The 19233-nt window shown below is 39.7% G+C and overlaps 1 protein-coding gene across 2 annotated transcripts in view; it reads left to right on the forward strand.

Annotated features, from left to right (window-relative positions):
* Window positions 1-1600: 1600 nt before the first annotated feature.
* Window positions 1601-19233, forward strand: part of LOC148010956 (protein CHROMATIN REMODELING 35-like) — a 120303-nt gene continuing 102670 nt past the window's right edge. For both annotated transcript variants that reach the window (XM_087671915.1, XM_087671916.1), the window contains exon 1: window positions 1601-1852. In XM_087671915.1, the coding sequence (XP_087528041.1) occupies window positions 1834-1852 (19 nt within the window). In that variant the 5' untranslated portion in view covers window positions 1601-1833. The remainder of the gene's footprint in view (window positions 1853-19233) is intronic.

Consider the following 19233-nt stretch of genomic DNA (forward strand, 5'->3'; position numbering starts at 1 on the left):
AGGAAAGCAAGAAATCTATATAGACAACAACAATTGAGGCACCTTCTTTCACTTGGGGGGAGGGGGGTGTCACTCAAAAATATTTAAGTATATGATGTGGGGTTAAAAGAACGTACTTTTAAACCTCCCTTTTTAGACTATTTTTATGCATAGAAAGATATAATTTAATACGGATATTCACAGGTTGAACAATAAAATGGGATGTTTTTTTGTTGAAAATTTCATAAATAAGGGGTTATTTCATTAGGCCTTGAACACATGTGACACTAAGAATTCACATATACTAAACCCTTCAAGTTCTTCCATCCCCAAGCAAAGAAAGATGATGTGAGGCTACAAGGATAGAGGGAGACCCCTTTTTGCATTGTAGGTAAGGTGTGGTTTCCCCTCTTCTTCTCCTTGGTTGCTCTTGTATTTCCCCTTTTTCTTTCTCTCCTCCTTTTATAAATGTGGTTTTGTTGTTCTTAGCACTGCCCTTTAGGGCATACGCTTATACAATAGTGCGGTGACAAGGTACCGCTGGTCCCAAAAAGATTACCCACTCTTAACTTTAGTTAACTGGTCCACTTAGCCTCTAAATGTGTGGGCATCTTGCTTTTAAATAAAGAAAAGTTTATTTTAGAAGATTAGAGCAAAAGGGCTTTCTCTCTCTCTCTCTCTCTCTCTCTCTCTCTCTCTCTCTCTCTCGTGTAGAAGAAAAGGACAATGCTCTTACATGCGATAGTGCACTCTTGTTTATTTGCAATTATAGGTTTCTCTTTTGCTTATTTTCTTTTTTGGCAAGGTGTATCTATTTTGCAGTTTAGCTTTTTGTTTGTGAGAAAATGCTTTAGGGAAGTGTATGTAGATGCCTCTAAAACCGTTATATAACTTACACACTATTTATTGTATTCACATACATGTTTCTACATGTTTTTAGACGCATCTATAAAAGTAGCATAGTATTGTGTGTGTTTACATGCCAATGTTTGCTTGTTGTCTTGTATTTGTGGATACTATTGCTTTTTGTTTGCACGAAAGAAAGAGGATTTGGTGTGTGTGCATCCGTGTGTCGCTATTTATCTTGACCAGGCATACGCAAGAAAGAAAGAGGATTTGGTGTGTGTGCATCCGTGTGTCACTATTTATCTTGACTATTGCTTTTTGTTTGCACGAAAGAAAGAGGATTTGGTGTGTGTGTCACTAATTTATCTTAACTAGGCATACGCAAAGCATCAGGCAAGTGTTGATGTAGGCTATGAGTTACTGTGTCTTTGTGTTTGTTCGGCTACGCATAGGCATAGCTATGTCTAGTTTACCTTACGCACAGTGTAATCCTCAGCCTAGCATAGGTAGGCCTAACTTATGCCTACAACGCCCTAGGGTCAGCTCACACTGAGTCCTAGGCCTAGCTTAGTTTGGTCTATGCGTAGCCTACACTTAGTCCTAGCTTAAACCTGAGGTTCTAGCTTAGTCTAACCAAGGATAGCCTAAGGCTAAACTCTAGCTTAGGCCTAGTCTAGATATAAACCTACTGCGGTAGCCTAAGAGTGCGTGTGTGTGTATAAATATAAATACATATATATAGGTGGGGCCCGCAAAGACATTCGCACAAGCCAGGGGAAGAAACGTAGCGGGCAATCAGTAGAAAATGGTGAAGTGACGTGTCTCACGTGACGGCGGGATGGCGCACAGAGAGCGAGAGAGCGCGCGCCAGTTTTCCAATGGCGTAAGACTATTGTTCTGTATGCGCGCGCACATACACTCCCACAGATGGATTTTGTTGTGCAGATAGAGAGGGAGAGAGAGACTTTATTCTTGAAGTGAGGCTCGGAAGGGCAAGCTCCCCCGACTATGGCGAGCAATCGGCCATGTGAGTCATTTTGTAAATTCTCAGTGTACATTGCATATCGCATTATCACTTCCTCTTAATGCATTTCCTCATCGAATGGAAGAAGATGAGCCGAGAGAGAGAGAGAGAGAGAATGTGTGTGTGTGTGTGTGTGTTTCCTACCTGCCTTTGAGTCTGCTCGGTTGACCAGAGCCCCTTTGTAAAAATTTCAATTCATTAATTCTAACTTCTTCCCCAAAGAACAAAAGAGAAAGAGAAACTGTGTGTGTACATCCATTCTCCTTGTAAAATTCTGACTTAATAAGGACAATGAACAGAACTTTTACAAAACAAAGTGTGTGTGTGTATGGGAGCTAGTGTTGTTGCACCAGGCTCAGGGGGTTTGTAAGAGTTCTTACACCGTTCTTTCACCTTTTGAGCTGCCATGAAGTTTGTGTCTCATTGGTGGAGTTTGAGTTATGGTTGAAAGACCCTCCAGTATAGTTGATGAGACTGCCTTGGGTTTTGGACCCCAAATGATAACAATCACAAGTATCATTAGTCCATACAGCTACACCTTGTGCTTAATTGGGGGGGGGGGGGGGGAGAGAAGGGGTGGGGGCCGTCGTACAAAGGAAGCGAGGAGCAATTATATTTTTCTTGTTCTTAAGATCATGGCTATCCTATTAGTCCTTATTGCTCAAGCTTGCTTCTACTAGGTTATCCCATTGTGGACCCATGAGATTGATGGATGGAATTTTGTTAACTTTCTTTTTCCTTATCATGGCTAGCTTTAACCCATAAATCTTTGGATGAGTTGATAATGGGATTTTGGGTGGATTTAGTGGTCCAAATGATACTGAAACAATCACAAAGTCTCATCATTATGCTTGCCCAATTGGTAAGCCGTTGTGACAACCTTGTCACTAAATTGAATGGTTGGAAGCGAGTTTTTGTTTAAGAAATAGTCTTATCTTTAACCAATCAAGATACTATGGTGTGTTAAACTTATTGCTAAAGACTTGTAGCCAAATATAGATTCAGGTTTTCATGATTAGTGGGATAGTGGTTCTGGGGCTGCAGACATGTTGCAATTGTGAATATGACATGTAGTTAATGAAAGCTTTTGCTTATTTGTGCACAAAGAAACATGAATGTACATAATATCAAATTGATATAAATGTAAATAACTTAAAAGGATAAATTTACTATCACAAGGATTGGAAAAGGCTTTGTTTAGTATAGATAACTTTGACTTTTTCTAGATGCGGGTCATCTCATAGGCAAGTGCTAGCAAGGTGGTGTGATGTTTAGCTAGTATCTCAACTTGCGTAGCTTGGATTTCCATTTTTGTTGAGCTTGTTTTGGTTGAATGTGTTGTTGCTCAATCTTCATTTTCAAATAAATATATAATTGCTCTACAACTATCTTGGTGGCAATCCCAAGCGTCACGTTCACAATGTAATGCAAGGAAACGTAAAAATTCATGGTGCAACGAATAGAATTTGAACAAGGAGTAGGTAAGCCAAAACCAATGTGAGAAGAACAAAAACTTTTTTAATATCAAACAAATTGATATAAAGGTGGCTTTGTTTCTTAGACGACGCTTTAGATAGATGATAAAAGTGAAGAGCTTAAGGCTAGCTAGAAGAACTCTAATTGGGTGAAAGATAGATTAATGTTGGCCTTGGAGGGGTCTTTCTTTTGTAGCTCGGGAAGGTGACTAGTCTTATTGACTTGGACTTGTCCTACCATATTATGCACCTTCTTTAGTTAGCCAATAAATATCTGAATGAATATTTCCTTTATTGTCAGGATACTGGTCCTTGATAACCCTTGCATCTCGTAACTCGATGTAATATACCTCGAGTTTCTATCAACTTAACTACTCTATCTAATCCAAAAGCTAGATTCACAAAGGTCACCTTTTTTCTGTCCGACCACATAGACCTTATCTGATATACAAGTTAGGATCCAAACCAATGCCTGAGATCCCACATCACTTCTCATAATAGGGGCCTTATAACTTAGAGCATCGTGGATCATTGGTGGCACCTTAGGAGGGTGGGGTATTGAGCATATTTAAAACCCTTTCCCAATGTGCATCCACAGGTTAGTTACTTGTAGGTGAACTACATCCTTAGTTCAATGCGGAGTCTTTGAAGATGAACTTGAAGAAAGCAGATCTTTTGTAAGAGCTTTGGTGAATATATTTTCTTCATTCTCTATTGGATAATAGACAAGCTTTTCTATCCCATCATTCATCAAATCACTCACATATTGATATTAAATTTCAATGTATTTGATGTGTGACCTTTGGTGAATATATTTTTTCATTCTCCATTGGACAATAGACAAGCTTTTCTATCCCATCATTCATCAAATCACGCATCTATTGATATTAAATTTCAATGTATTTGGTGTGCGCACATGAAACATTGGATTTTTGGCAATTGCGATGTAACTTTGATTGTCACATCTTAGTGTTGTTTGATCTTCATCTTATACTTCCATATATCATAGGACTCTCCTTAACCATATTGCTTCACATACAACAAAACAAGCTGTCTTGTACTTTGCTTTGGTGGAAGATAATGCTATAATTGATTTCTTTTTATTGATCCAAGATAAGATTTTTGAGCCCAAAGAGAAACAATATTCTAAAACTAATTTCTTGGAATCATTGTCACTTTTCCAATATAAGCCAGTTTCTGGTAAGAGAACTTTTGGAACTGCATGTGATACCATAGTCAAGAGTTCCCTTCAAGTATTTGAGGATCCATATTTTAGCTTTCTAATGACTTTCTCGTGCTTTGTATGAGAACATGTTTCAAAATTGATATTTGACCTAGTGCTGCACAAATAGATGAGATGGCCAACCAACCTCATGTACCTCCCAATATTTGCTAGTGCTAATGTTATTAGTAGTTTAATTAGCTTATGTGTGAGTCTACCTCGCGCTTGATATTTCTAGGTATTTTATTGGGACATTTATGATGCTTATTTGGGGCATTTTATGTCGTTGATTAGCATTAAATGTTGGCCGACTTGCTTGTATTTTGACATTATTTTATTCTTCATATATTAGCCTTCCTTCTCATTGAGTCACATCATCACCTATAGGTTTTGTGGAGAGAGGGAGCCGGTGCTAGTGCTTATGATCTAGTGACTCAGTGTTTTATGTGTCATTTTCTTGTTTGATATATGGATTCCATTTCACGTGCATTCTTTTGAGTTTCTTCTTTGTAGTTTTCTTTTATTCTTGTGTTCAACAATTTACTATAGTATCTATTTATGCTTGAAAGGTGAGAAGGATCGAAGCTTGCACGCGAGCTATGGCGGGAGAGCAAGAGCAAGAAAGAGAGAGACAAGAAATGGGAACTCCAACAGTCACAATGTGTGACCGGGCCTTCCTTTATTTACTAGTTACTAAAATGAATGTAAAGAATAAAGTGACGTGATGGGTGCCCGCCACTTGCAGTGTGCAGTGGCGGGTACTGTCAGTGTAGTAATACATGGGGCGGCACGGCGGAGGCGCCTTTATCCCAACAACCTCCCACTTAAAGGCGAATTTGCCCCAGTGGGAGAGAAAAGAAAAGAAAAAGACAGTACAACTGTACATAGGTACAAGGGATGAGGAAAGGCAACATCTCATTCAACACCCATCAATCTCCTGAGGAAGGCAAAGCGCTCAGTAGTGAGGCTTTTCGTGAGCAGATCTGTAGGATTCTCGTCAGTGGAGATCTTGACAAGGTCAACAGACTTGTCCTTCACAACACCACGTATGAAGTGATACCTCATCTCAATGTGTTTCGTCTTCGCATGGAAGACCGGATTTTTAGCCAATTGAATGGCACTCATAGAATCTGAATGTAGTGTAGGTATAGCATCAATCCCAAGGTCAGCAACTAGACAGCCTAGCCATATGGCCTCCTTGCAAGCCTCAATGGCTGCAACATATTCGGCCTCAGTGGTAGATAAAGCCGTACACTTCTGAACCCTCATCCCAATGTTTCGTGCCAGGTGTAGCCATATAGCGTGCCACAACACCAACTGCAAAGGCAATATCTGAACGAGTGGCTATCATGGCATACATGAAACTGCCCACGGCTGAAGCATAAGGGATTTGGGCCATCTCGGCCCTCTGCTCATCTGTCTGCGGACAATCGGCCTGTGATACCTTCACATAAGAAGGCAATGGACAGCCAATAGGCTTTACGTTCTGCATACGGAAGTGCTCAAGGACTTTATGAATATACTCTCTCTGTGACAAGTAGAGGAGTCCCTGATGCCTGTCGCGTCTAATGCGCATACCAAGTATGTGAGAGGCCTGTCCCAAATCCTTCATCTCAAAGCTCTTCTTCAGCTGAGATTTAAGAGCATCTAGCTCATCATGAGCTTTCCCTGCTATCAGCATATCATCCACATAGAGTACCAAAATAAGCAATGAACCATCACGGGCTTTCTTCGTGTATTTCAAGGCATATAGGCTGAAAACTTGATGAGTAGGCAGGCAGAAATCTGGCGCAAATTCAGCGTAGGCTGTCTTGGGAAGTGGCTGCTCCATGTGGCAATGTTGGTGTGGATGGGAGGAGGCCCCAAAGAGGGCATACAACAAAGCCATGAATGCCCAAAGCAAAGGGCAAGGGAGATATGGAGCTTTGAAGCTTCAAATGATGGCTGCCCCTCTTCTTTCACCTGTTTAAAATTGAGAATTGAAGTAAAACCCTTCAAACTCTGATGCAATACCTCAAGGGCAAGGCCCTGAAGAAGCCCAACAATGCCGGGAGGGAGCTCGGGAAGCTGGGGAGTGTCTGAAGCTCGGGAGATCGGTTATGGCTGCCGGGATGGAGACCCAATGCGTGAAGGGAGTCGATGCGAAGGTAGAGAAGCACCGGGTTGAGCTCGAGCAAGAGGAAGCCAAGCTCTGATACTAGTTGAAAGGTGAGAAGGATCGAAGCTTGCACGCGAGCTATGGCGGGAGAGTAAGAGTAAGAAAGAGAGAGACAAGAAATGGGAACTCCAACAGTCACAATGTGTGACCGGGCCTTTCTTTATTTACTAGTCACTAAAATGAATGTAAAGAATAAAGTGATGTGATGGGCGCCCGCCACCTGCAGTGTGCAGTGGCGGGTACTGTCAGTGTAGTAATACACGGGGCGGCACGGCGGAGGCGCCTTTACCCCAACAATGCTTCCATTGGTGCATCCACTTTTGACAGAAAAGAAGTCGAAGGCCCAATGTTATCAGGGTGGTAAGAAGGGGCACTTGCTTAAGGATTGCAAAGAGTTAGCTGCTTCAAGGAAGAATAAGACAAAGAAGCAGGATCTTGACTTTTCTGTTGAGTCATTCTCTTTCTCAAATTGCTACTTGGATCCTCTAGCCAAGGCCAAGGCCAAGGTGTGGAAAGGATCATCTTCTTTAGATCGCGAAAAGAGCTTAGCAGCCTCTCCTTGATGCATTGATTGAAGTTTGGTAGGTTTGAAATCCTAGAATTGGGATTGATATCTAGGTTCATGATGTGTTGTTACTTGATAGAGAGTGGGATTGGCTCCTAATGTGAGCTCACATGAGGGGACACTTTAGTGGTCTTAGCCAAAGGCAAAGAATCCATAGTTACATATGTTCAGAGGCATTTTTTAACAAGATGGTCTTGTATGCTACTGTGAGACATTGTTGACAAACATAGAGATCTGTTATGACTTCTCTATCTTTTTTGAGAGTTGGTATGATCAACATCACCATCATGTTCTCTTTCAGGCACCTTGGTAGTGGCTTGATCACCCATTGCTTGTGTATCCATGGTTCTATTCTGGTGGTTCTTTCTTGTATGGACTATGATTAGACTTTATCATTGTATCATTGTATTGAATTAGATCACCCATGATCTGAGAGAGGATGTTAGTAGTCTGGTCAGCTCATGTGTGAGTCTAGCTCATGTCTGATATTTCTAGGCATTTTAGGCATTTGTTGGGGCATTTATGATGCCTATTTGGGGCATTTTATGCTGGCCAACCAATGTTAAATGTTGGTTGACTTGCTCCTATTTTGGCATTATTTTGTCCTTTATATATCAGGGTTTCTTATTCAATCACATCATTACCTACAGGTTTTGTGGAAAGAGGGAGCCAATGCGAGTGTCTACTTGCTAGTGACTCATTGTTATATGTGTTATTCTCATGTTTGGTATATGGATTCAATTTCTTGAGCATTTTTTTGAGTTCTCTTCTTTGCATGGTTTTTTTGTGTTTTTCTCTTTTATCCTTGCGTTCAATAGTTTATTATAATATCAGTTTATGCTTCCATTGTTGCATCCACTTTTGATAGATGTATCCTCAATTGATAACTTCTCATGGCCTCTATAGGTATAGCTATCTCCTTACACTTATGCCAAAAGCTTTCATGATCTCCTATGCATACCTCTTTTGAGAGATGAAGGTATTGTTTGGTAGACTTCAATCTCCAAATAATAGTGCAACAAGCCTAAATCTATCATTTCAAACTCAAAGCTTAAAGCTTTTTGAGTCTAATGGATCATATCTTTATAGTCACTTGTAATAAATAGGACAATCACTACAGACTTCTCACTATCCCTTTGAACATACAAAGCATCTCTGAGGCACATCTATTGAAGTTAAAGCTTAAAAAGAACTTATCTATTTGCTAGCCCCATGCTCCAGGGGCTTGTTTTAGGATATAAAGTGTATTTTTAAGATTACAAACTTTGTTATTAAAATGGGAGGTCTCATAACTAAAATGTCCTATTCTAAACTAGGTGGGGGTGGTGCAATGATGGTAGGAGTTTCACTTTTAAACCAAGCATTGATGAAGACTTGTATGCAAGGGTATTCAACTAGTGTGTATAAAGCCCTTAGCATCCTTTAATCTCTTAAATGGCCACACAATTTTTCAATATGTCAATTTCTAATGAGCCATTCTACACCTTTGGGCATGTCAACTTCTAGTGAGCTATCCTACACCTTGGCACCATATACCAATTAGGTACCTTCTTTGGTCCAGACACCTAGAATCATCATGTTATACACTTTTTCGCACTTTGCCTTGTTTCATTCTTTATAAGTTCTAGCGATTCTTTAAACTTATCAAAAACTTAAGTCTTATCATGAAGGAAGTAAACCCACATCTTTCAATTGTAATCGTTGATGACTAACATAAAATAAGAAGATCCCCCTATTGCTTGTGTAGGCACTCTACTGCACAAGTCAGCATGCGCCAACTCTAGTGAAATCTTCTCTTTGTTCTTGCTTTCTTGTGAAAATGCATTTTTTAATTGCTTGCCCATCATACAAGCTTTACAGGGTTCCTTTATTTTAGTTATAGTAGGTAGGTGAGCAACCATACCTTGCTTATGCATCTCTTGTAGCATTGAAAATCCAATGTGGCTAAATCTTTCATGCCAAAGTTTACTTGTGCCTATAGTAGTGGTGGCTACAAGAGCACTTAGCTCATATAGGTTAACAGATTTCTCTTAATCTCTGAAACATACAATACATTTGAAAACTTTTTGACTTTACTAGGAAATAGTACCTATGCTCTTAGTAGAGCATTTTATATTGTTTCCAACTGTCATAGTGATAGATTTTTGTAGAGGGTGCATAGAATTGTATAAACCTTTCTTATTGGTCATGGGATGGAAGTTGCTATTATGCAATACCCATGAGTTAGTTGAGGATATGTAAACGCCCCGAACAACGTAGTATGCTTAACAATTATGATATTTGCTTGTTTTCGAGATTTAATAGAAAAGAGAATGAACACTTAAAGCTGAAAATGAAAATTACTCACAAAATTACAGCCATAAAAATGTAAAAGTAATGGAGACAAGATTGAGGGTTGAAGATGGGCAACCCCCCCCGAAGGAATGTATTTCTGCTCAACCCAAGTCCCTTAGGGAAGAGCTCAGTTACAATCAACCTGAGAGTGAGAAGAAGTAATTCTCACTCTCACAAGATCATGCAAAGATGTACAAACACACATGCATTATCTATTATGCAATGATAAGAACTGATTTCTTTACAGTATGAGAGAAGAAAAAGGGGAATTCAGCCTTTCTCCATCGTTGATCAGCAGTACATGGATAGAGATTGCTTCTTGTAGCTAAAATGGAAGAAAGAGCTCAAGAAGGAGGTGCTGTAATGAATTTACAGGCTTGCTGTCTTGTAAAACAGCAGTGATAGAAGAGGGAATATGGAGGAATTTGATAATGGAGAAGTGGGGGATGATGATGGGATGGATGGGGCCAGTTTCTAGCTATCTGTGGGTGCTGTACATGAGTTTACAACAAAGGAAAATGATCCTGAATGAAGAAAAACGAGCTCTTATTTATAAGAGAGGGGAGAGCTAGTACAAAAGGGGAAAGTGGAGTAGCACAAGACAAGTGTCCAGCCACATGTCATGAGATGTGACAAGTGGTGGGACACTTGGAAACTTGTGTGACAAGTGTCTTGACACTTGTCTCTTCTCTATGGCCTTCCTTTTTGGGTTGAATACTGTCAAGAATAGAAACAACCAAATTTAGTAAGCACAGTCAGAGTACAGAACTTACTATTTTTAGAATGACATCCCTATTTTTTAGGACTAGCATTTTTAGGCTAATTCGAGGCTCCTAAAATTTAGGGACCTCCTAAAATTTAGGGATCTCCTAGAATTTAGGGACCCCTCCAATATGGGTATCATATGAAAGCTTTTTCCATGTACATCGCAAAAATGGTATCCGAATCTTCATGTGACTTTCCTATGCAAAGAAATGTGCATTTCAAGCTTTCAGCCCACACATGCACATTATACAAGCATTTCATGATCATGCCATCTTGTTGATTGTAACTGTTTGTTCTGGTGGATCTAGTCCACACTTCAAGGCATCAATCCTTTCTGTGTGCGAGTCTAACCCTGATATGCGTGAGTTCTAGTCACAGGCGCCCAATCGGGTCATATAGGTGGAAGTGTGAACTATCTTTTCTCTTACCCACCGTGTGGGTCCACCATAACCTGTGACCACTCATCAGTGGCCAGCTCCAATGCGCTTTTCTTTATATCTAATTAGTGGAAAGGAAATAAATTTAATAAATCATTATATAGATAAATTAATGAAAAATGATACAAATTCTATTTCTATAGAGTTGTGACAGCCCTCTGGCTTTTATTCAGCTGTCCTCAGCTGAAAAGCTTCTTGATATTGCTGTAGAATATTTGGGTAATCCTTCATGAATTTTTCATCTACCCACTGTGCATCTGTTGTGGGTAGATTCTTGAATTTTAGTAAGAATTTTCGTGTCACAAGGCCACTTCTCGTGGTTCGATCCTTGAGAAACAAAATCTTTTCAGGTTCCAAGAGTTGCTCTGTTTCTTCAACTTCTGGGGGATCTTCAGTAATGGGTTCCTTTGGTTCTGGTCCTATGTAAGGTTTTAGCAAACTTACATGAAAAGCATTGTGTATTTTCCAATGAGTAGGAAGCTCAAGTCGATAAGAAACTTCATTTATTTTCTCAATCACTTTGAAGGGTCCAAAGTATCTACTGGAGAGCTTTGGAAAAGATGAATTTTGACGAGAACCTTGTTTGAGCCTGCTTTTATCAAACTTTAGCAAGACATATTAACCTTTTTCAAAAGCCAAAGGTCTTCTTCGTTTATCTGCTTGCTTCTTTTGTCGCTCTTGGGCAACTTTGATAGTGGCTCGAACTTGATCCATTGCGGTTTTTAAATCTGAAGCAAACTCATCAGCAGCAAAAATCTTATCTTTAGTGCGAATAATTGGAGGGGGAATCACTTTACCCTGTACTATTTCATTTGGAGCTTTCCCTGTGGATGAGTGCACTGTATTGTTGTAAGCAAACTCCAATAATGGAAGATATTTCTCCCATTGGGACTTATATTCACTAACATAAGCTTTCAACATGTCCAAAAGAGTGAGATTCATCACCTCTGTTTGGCCGTCAGTTTGAGGATGAAAAGCTGAGGAGAACTTTAAAGTGGTTCCCAAATTCTCAAATAAAGCACGCCAAAAGTTACTTGTGAATTTGGAGTCTCTATTTGAAATGATCTCAGAAGGCATACCATGTAATCTGAAGATATGTTGAATGAAAAGTCTTGCAGCTTGTGCGGATTTCAATATTTTATGACATGGAATAAAATGTGATTGTTTGCTGAATCTATCAATTATGACCCAAATCATATCATGACCTTGAGGTGTTCTTGGAATACCTGAGATGAAATCCATTGTGATAGATTCCCATGGATCTTTGGGCACTGGAAGAGGTTACAACAATCCTGGAATCTTCTGCCTATCATATTTGGATTTTTGGCATACCAGACAAGCCTCGATGAAGTTATGTGTATCTTTTCGTAATGTTGGCCAATAAAAGTAGCGCTCAATTGCACTTAGAGTGGCTGCCCTCCCTCTATGCCCTGCATAAGGGGGTTCATGACTTTCTTTAAGCACCTTTTGTCGAACAGGAAGAGTGACACAAAGGCGATTGTTCATGAGAAGGTAACCGTCTTTGATGGAATAATCTGGATGAGAACCTCTTTGCTGTAAATTTGACCAAACTGCTGCAAAATCAGTATCTTCATCATAAGTATTCTTCATCGTTTGAAAATCTTCATGATGAGCCACTGTAATAGTTGCAATGCGAGGCACTCTAGAAAGTGCATCAGCAACTACATTTTGTTTCCCTGGAGTGTACATAATTTGAAAATGAAACATAGACAAGAAATTTTCCCATCTTGCATGTTTCTCCTGCAAATGCTTTTGAGTCTTGAAATACTTCAAGCTTTGATGATCGGTTTTAATAAGGAATTCATTGCCTAAAAGATAATGTTTCCATATCTTTAAAGCATGAACCACTGCTAAGAGCTCCTTTTCATAAATGTCATACCTTTTCTCCACATCATTTAGACGGCGGCTTTCAAAGGCTACGGCATGGCCTTCTTGATTTAGCACTGCACCAATACAATCACCGCAAGCATCTGCTTCCACCACAAATGGTTTTACCAGATCTGGAATGATAAGAACAGGTCCAGAAGTAAGAGCTGTTTTCAGCCTTGTGAAGGCTGCCTTCTCTTTTTCCTTCCATTGGAAAGAGATCTTCTTCTTTGTAAGGCCATGAATTGGAGAAGCCATATGTGCAAAATGCTTGATGAAGCGGCGGTAATAAGAACATAAGCCAAGAAAAGATCGCACCTCATGTACATCACGAAGATGAGGCCATTCTTGGATTATCCTGATCTTTTCAGGATCCATCTGAATCCCTTCAAAAGAGATGACATGCCCAAGGTAATTTATTTTATGCATGAAAAATTCACTCTTTTTACCATTTACCAAGAGTTGATTTTGTTGTAGTAATTGTAGAACAATTTCCAAGTGTTGATGATGCTCCTCTTCATTCTTGCTAAAGACAAGAATATCATCAAAGAAAGTACCGACATATTGTCGATGCTCTCTAAAGATGCGCTCCATCATTCGATTAAAGGTGGCTGGTGCATTGGTTAATCCGAAAGGAACCACCAAGAATTCATAAAGACTGTATGAAGTGCGGAAAGCAGTTTTGTGTACATCTTGTGGTATTACCCTAATTTGATGATAACCACTCTTTAAATCAATGCGGCTGAAAACCTTTGAGCCTCCTAGACGATCCAAAATGTCGTCAATTCTGGGAATAGGAAACCGATTCTTCACAGTGATTTTGTTGAGGGCTCGATAATCAATGCACATCCTGAATGTGCCATCTTTCTTTTGAACAAGAAGAACCGGTAAACAAAATGGTGAGCTACTTGGCCTAATTAGCCCACGGTTGAGTAGGTCTTCGACTTGCTTTCTGATTTCTTCTTGTTGAGGACGGCTCACACGGTATGGTGCTATATTAGGAGGAGAACTGCTCGGGATAATATCAATATGATGGTCTTCTGGCCTTTCTGGGGGAAGCTGATAAGGAAGATCTTCCAAAAAACAATCTTTATACTTTTCCAAGAGCTGAAGTTGCTCTTGGTTTTCAGCATTCATATTATCTTTTACATCAGTGACATAAAGTAGACAACATTGAACACAATCCTTAATTGCTCTAGAGACTTGCATATGGCTTACCATAGGTATGGTGTCTCCAGAAACTCCAGCTTGGATCTCGTACTTCTTGCCTTTGTTGGTGAGTTCTACCTTCTTTTTCTGAGAGAAGATGGTTGAATCTATTCTATGATTCCAGGGCATGCCAAGAATCACATCGCAACCATCAAGGTCTACGATACAGAAGGTATCTTCGTCACTGTAGCCTTGAATTTGAAACTTGAGCTTGCCAATGTAGGGTATCACAATCTTCACTGTGTCACCTTCATCAGCATTTAAAGCTTGGCGAACTTCTGCCGGAGTGTCCATCTCTTCATTCTTTAATCCAAGCTCTTTAGCTAATTGCAAGGAAATGATATTTTCATTCGCCCCAAGATCTATCAAGAATAGTGCTTGCTTACCTTGCAACTGTTCCCAAGCTTTTAATAATTTGCGCGTCTCTGGAGTGTGAGTTGTGTTTGCAACTACATCACTGATAGCATTGATTTTCATTGGCGACTTAGGCTTGTTGTCAGAAACCTTGCTTTGTCCCTTGTTTGGACATTGCTTCGCTATGTGGCCTGTTTGTCCACATTTAAAGCACTTCCCTTCTTTCATGAAGCGTTGCTTTTCTTCTTCGGAAAATTGCTTTGCTTGTGGGTATAGATTGGAGCGAAATTGAGGAGCATTAGGAGGTGCATAGGGCTTCATTTTCTTTTGATTTGATGGCTGCTTTTGCCACTGTTTTTGTCCTTCATTTGGGGTTGAATACTCCTCATCATCAGCTACTCTCTTCTTATCATTCTTTTGGAATGATTTGTTGCCATTATGCTCCATTTCCCATGTCTCAGCATGGTCAATGAGTTCCCTGAGACTAGAACAATGATAATGATTAAGAGTAGTACGAAGTTTAAAATGCAAACCTCCTTGAAACTTCCTAAGCTTTTCCGAACTGCTGATCTTCTTGAAATGTTGGACCTTCAAAAGTAGCTCCCAAAATCTCTTGGTATAGTCACCAAGTGACTCATTTTTCCTTTGCCAAAGCCGATCCCATTCCATTTTTACATCTCTTTTGAAATGAACAGGAAGAAATTGGCTTTGTATCAGGCGAACAAAGGACCGCCATGATTTTGGGGCAGCATGATCATATTCCAACCTCGTCCACCAAGTATGGGCTAAGTCGGTTAAATGTAAAGCTGCAAACTTAATCTTTTCTTTTTCTTTATACTTGTCACGACCATACAAAATTTGAAATTGACGAATAAACTTCAGAAGAAGATCGGGATTTCGGGAACCATCATACATACTGAACTTGATATTCTTTTCAAGTTGAGATAGTGACTTAGTCTTCTTCTTCTTCTTATTCCTTCGTCCATGCTCGGATCTTGAGGTTGAAGATGATGAAGTGCTTGATGGGGATGAAGATGGAGACGAGGGTGAAGAATGTCGACGCCTTTGACGATGATGAGGTCTTCCACGAGAAGGGTGTGACTCTTCATTACTAGAAGAGGATCCATCAGAATAGGCGCCAGATGACTTTGAAGAAGAGGATGAGCTTCGACGCGATCTCTTTCTTGAAGTAGAATGGGACTGCCTCTTAGAAGTAGTTGGACTTCTTGATCGGCTCCTTTCATTGGTATGGCTTTGTTTCCTTGAAGTAGATGGGCTTCTTTCCTTGAATTCTTTGGGATTCTCAACTTTTTCTAGTTTGAGAAGTTGCTCACGAATTTGCTGATTCTCCTCTCTAAGACATTGAATGGCTTGAAGGATAGCACTCGATTGATCCATTGAGACTAAAGAAAAAAAAATATGCTCACGCACTCAGTGCAAGGGCTGAAACAAACAAACTTATAGTTGTAAGCACTACCAGTGTTGGGGGTGAGGACTGAGCCAAAGCTCTGATACCACTGTAAACGCTCCGAACAACGTAGTATGCTTAACAATTATGATATTTGCTTGTTTTCGAGATTTAATAGAAAAGAGAATGAACACTTAAAGCTGAAAATGAAAATTACTCACAAAATTACAGCCATAAAAATGTAAAAGTAATGGAGACAAGATTGAGGGTTGAAGATGGGCAACCCCCCCCCGAAGGAATGTATTTCTGCTCAACCCAAGTCCCTTAGGGAAGAGCTCAGTTACAATCAACCTGAGAGTGAGAAGAAGTAATTCTCACTCTCACAAGATCATGCAAAGATGTACAAACACACATGCATTATCTATTATGCAATGATAAGAACTGATTTCTTTACAGTATGAGAGAAGAAAAAGGGGAATTCAGCCTTTCTTCATCGTTGATCAGCAGTACATGGATAGAGATTGCTTCTTGTAGCTAAAATGGAAGAAAGAGCTCAAGAAGGAGGTGCTGTAATGAATTTACAGGCTTGCTGTCTTGTAAAACAGCAGTGATAGAAGAGGGAATATGGAGGAATTTGATAATGGAGAAGTGGGGGATGATGATGGGATGGATGGGGCCAGTTTCTGGCTATCTGTGGGTGCTGTACATGAGTTTACAACAAAGAAAAACGATCCTGAATGAAGAAAAACGAGCTCTTATTTATAAGAGAGGGGAGAGCTAGTACAAAAGGGGAAAGTGGAGTAGCACAAGACAAGTGTCCAGCCACATGTCATGAGATGTGACAAGTGGTGGGACACTTGGAAACTTGTGTGACAAGTGTCTTGACACTTGTCTCTTCTCTATGGCCTTCCTTTTTGGGTTGAATACTGTCAAGAATAGAAACAACCAAATTTAGTAAGCACAGTCAGAGTACAGAACTTACTATTTTTAGAATGACATCCCTATTTTTTAGGACTAGCATTTTTAGGCTAATTCGAGGCTCCTAAAATTTAGGGATCTCCTAGAATTTAGGGACCCCCCCAATATGGGTATCATATGAAAGCTTTTTCCATGTACATCGCAAAAATGATATCCGAATCTTCATGTGACTTTCCTATGCAAAGAAATGTACATTTCAAGCTTTCAGCCCACACATGCACATTATACAAGCATTTCATGATCATGCCATCTTGTTGATTGTAACTGTCTGTTCTGGTGGATCTAGCCCACACTTCAAGGCATCAATCCTTTCTGTGTGCGAGTCTAACCCTGATATGCGTGAGTTCTAGTCACAGGCGCCCAATCGGGTCATATAGGTGGAATGTGAACTATCTTTTCTCTAACCCACCGTGTGGGTCCACCATAACCTGTGACCACTCATCAGTGGCCAGCTCCAATGCACTTTTCTTTATATCTAATTAGTGCAAAGGAAATAAATTTAATAAATCATTATATAGATAAATTAATGAAAAAGGATACAAATTCTGTTTCTATAGAGTTGTGACAGGATACTTCTTGTGCTGAGGAATATACTTTCTCAATGGTTGCCATGAGTAACTCTTAACTTTGCTTCAGTCGTATTGGTTGTCTCCTTCCCTTTACTTTTTAGGGTGTTATTTTTTTAATCTACTTGAAATGATTGCAATTGCATGTCCTTTTTTCTTGTAGTAGAAGTGCTCTTTTGAAATTTTTTTATTAGCACCCTTTTTCTTTTTGTCACCATTGGTAGGGTAAGCACCTTTACTTTTTGCATTGACAAAGAATGTAGAATCACTGTTGTTGCTATTTTTTTGGCTTTAAGTTGCAACTCCTCCTTCTCCATTAGTAGTGCACAAAATTTCTCAAATGTTAAAGCTAGGGGTTTCACTTGAGTGTTTAGGGTAGTTACCTGTCCATCAAACTTTGGTGGACAAATTCGAAGACACCTTTGAGCTAGTTCATCACTAGTCTTTTGTATACTAGTGCTAGCCATCTGGTCACACAGATTCTTGACCTGAGTGATGAATGCTAGTTGATTCTTCATGTTTTAAATCCTTGTTTACTTTTGTATTTTGTACTAACTTCTCAGTACATTCCAAGCCTTTGATGCCTTGGTTGTATGTTGGAGCAAGGTTAAAATATTGTTAAACAACTTGTAATTAAGACATGCAACACACTTGCATCTCTTTATTTCCAAGCCCATAGAAGATTTGCACTTGGAGGAATCATAACACTCAAATTTCTTGCCCGAGACCAAACCTGAAAACGCAAATATGTTGAGCAAAAGTTAGCTAGCATTAGTAGTGCAGGAGCTACCAAGGGGAGAAACAATAGTGCAACCTGAAAACACAAGTATTGATGGGGTAAACGCAGGCGGACACTACACTAAATGCAACAAACACAGGTTGAGCAGGCAGCAAATAGGTCAGGGAGTAGCAATAGACTATCGCCTGATCAGTAATGAGAAGGTATGACTCAACAGAAAAACATAGCAACAAGAGCCTAGATCTTGCAATTCGATATTATGTCAGAAGTGGTGCAACAATGGAAGCGTAGATAAGTGCTGAAATAAACTACTAAATACAAGATAGAAGAGAATGAAAGAGAGAACACTACAAAGGAAGAGAACTCACAGATGTGCTTGAAAAATGGAATCCATATACTAAACACAAGATAATCACGTACAACAATGAGTCATTGGCTGTGTGGGCATTGGTATTGGTTCCTCTCTCCAACAAGAAGTCCACCTAATGAATGATGATGAATGCATATATGGAAAAAGAGGAGAAGCCCAGTAACTAGGCTATAACCAACAGTTGGTCGGTCAGCATGCAATGCTGGTTGATTGGCATAAAATGCTAAAAGCCTTATGAAATGACCACTTTAAAATGCCTAAAAAACATACAAGTGTGCCCAACCTATTAGGCATGCATAATTTTACACATGAGCCGACAATCCTGCTAACAGGCTCTCCTTATTTGTTTGGTTAGTGCATGGATCAGCCATGTATCTCTTTTCGCCACAAGAGAGACATCACAATTCTCTTGTATATTTTGCTAATTGTTGATATGTTAGCTTCTGTTTGGATGGCAAATATAGTTTACCTCCATCCTTTTGCTTTGGCTCTTGTTGATATTCTTTCTTTTGTTGTAAACATCATAGTCTTCTTCTTTTGTGGTTCTTCTTTGGAGGACTTATGAAGGATCCATGGCATATGTAGTCCTTTATCTTGGAGGGCCGCATCTTAGGTTGTTTCCAAAGTATCAAGCTTTTTCATCTTGATAGCTCGTTGTACTATTGAATTTAACCCATGGACAAAATTTCTCATCTCCTTATTGGAGGGAACTTCATTAAGAGATGTAAATTTAAGAGGAATGATTGCAAACCTATTGATATATGTTTCTACATTTTCTCCTTGGCCTTGCTTTAGCTCATCCCATTCTTGTTGCACATCGGTTTCAAAGGATGAATGGGGAAACTCCTTGTTGAACATCTCCTTATGCTCTTATCAAGATTTAGGTTCGCTTCCCTCTTGAACAACTCTGAGAAACC

This window comes from Lygodium microphyllum, chromosome 29, assembly GCF_053477565.2.
Source record: "Lygodium microphyllum isolate KBCC chromosome 29, Lygodium_microphyllum_v1.1.10, whole genome shotgun sequence".
Lineage (NCBI taxonomy): Eukaryota > Viridiplantae > Streptophyta > Polypodiopsida > Schizaeales > Lygodiaceae > Lygodium > Lygodium microphyllum.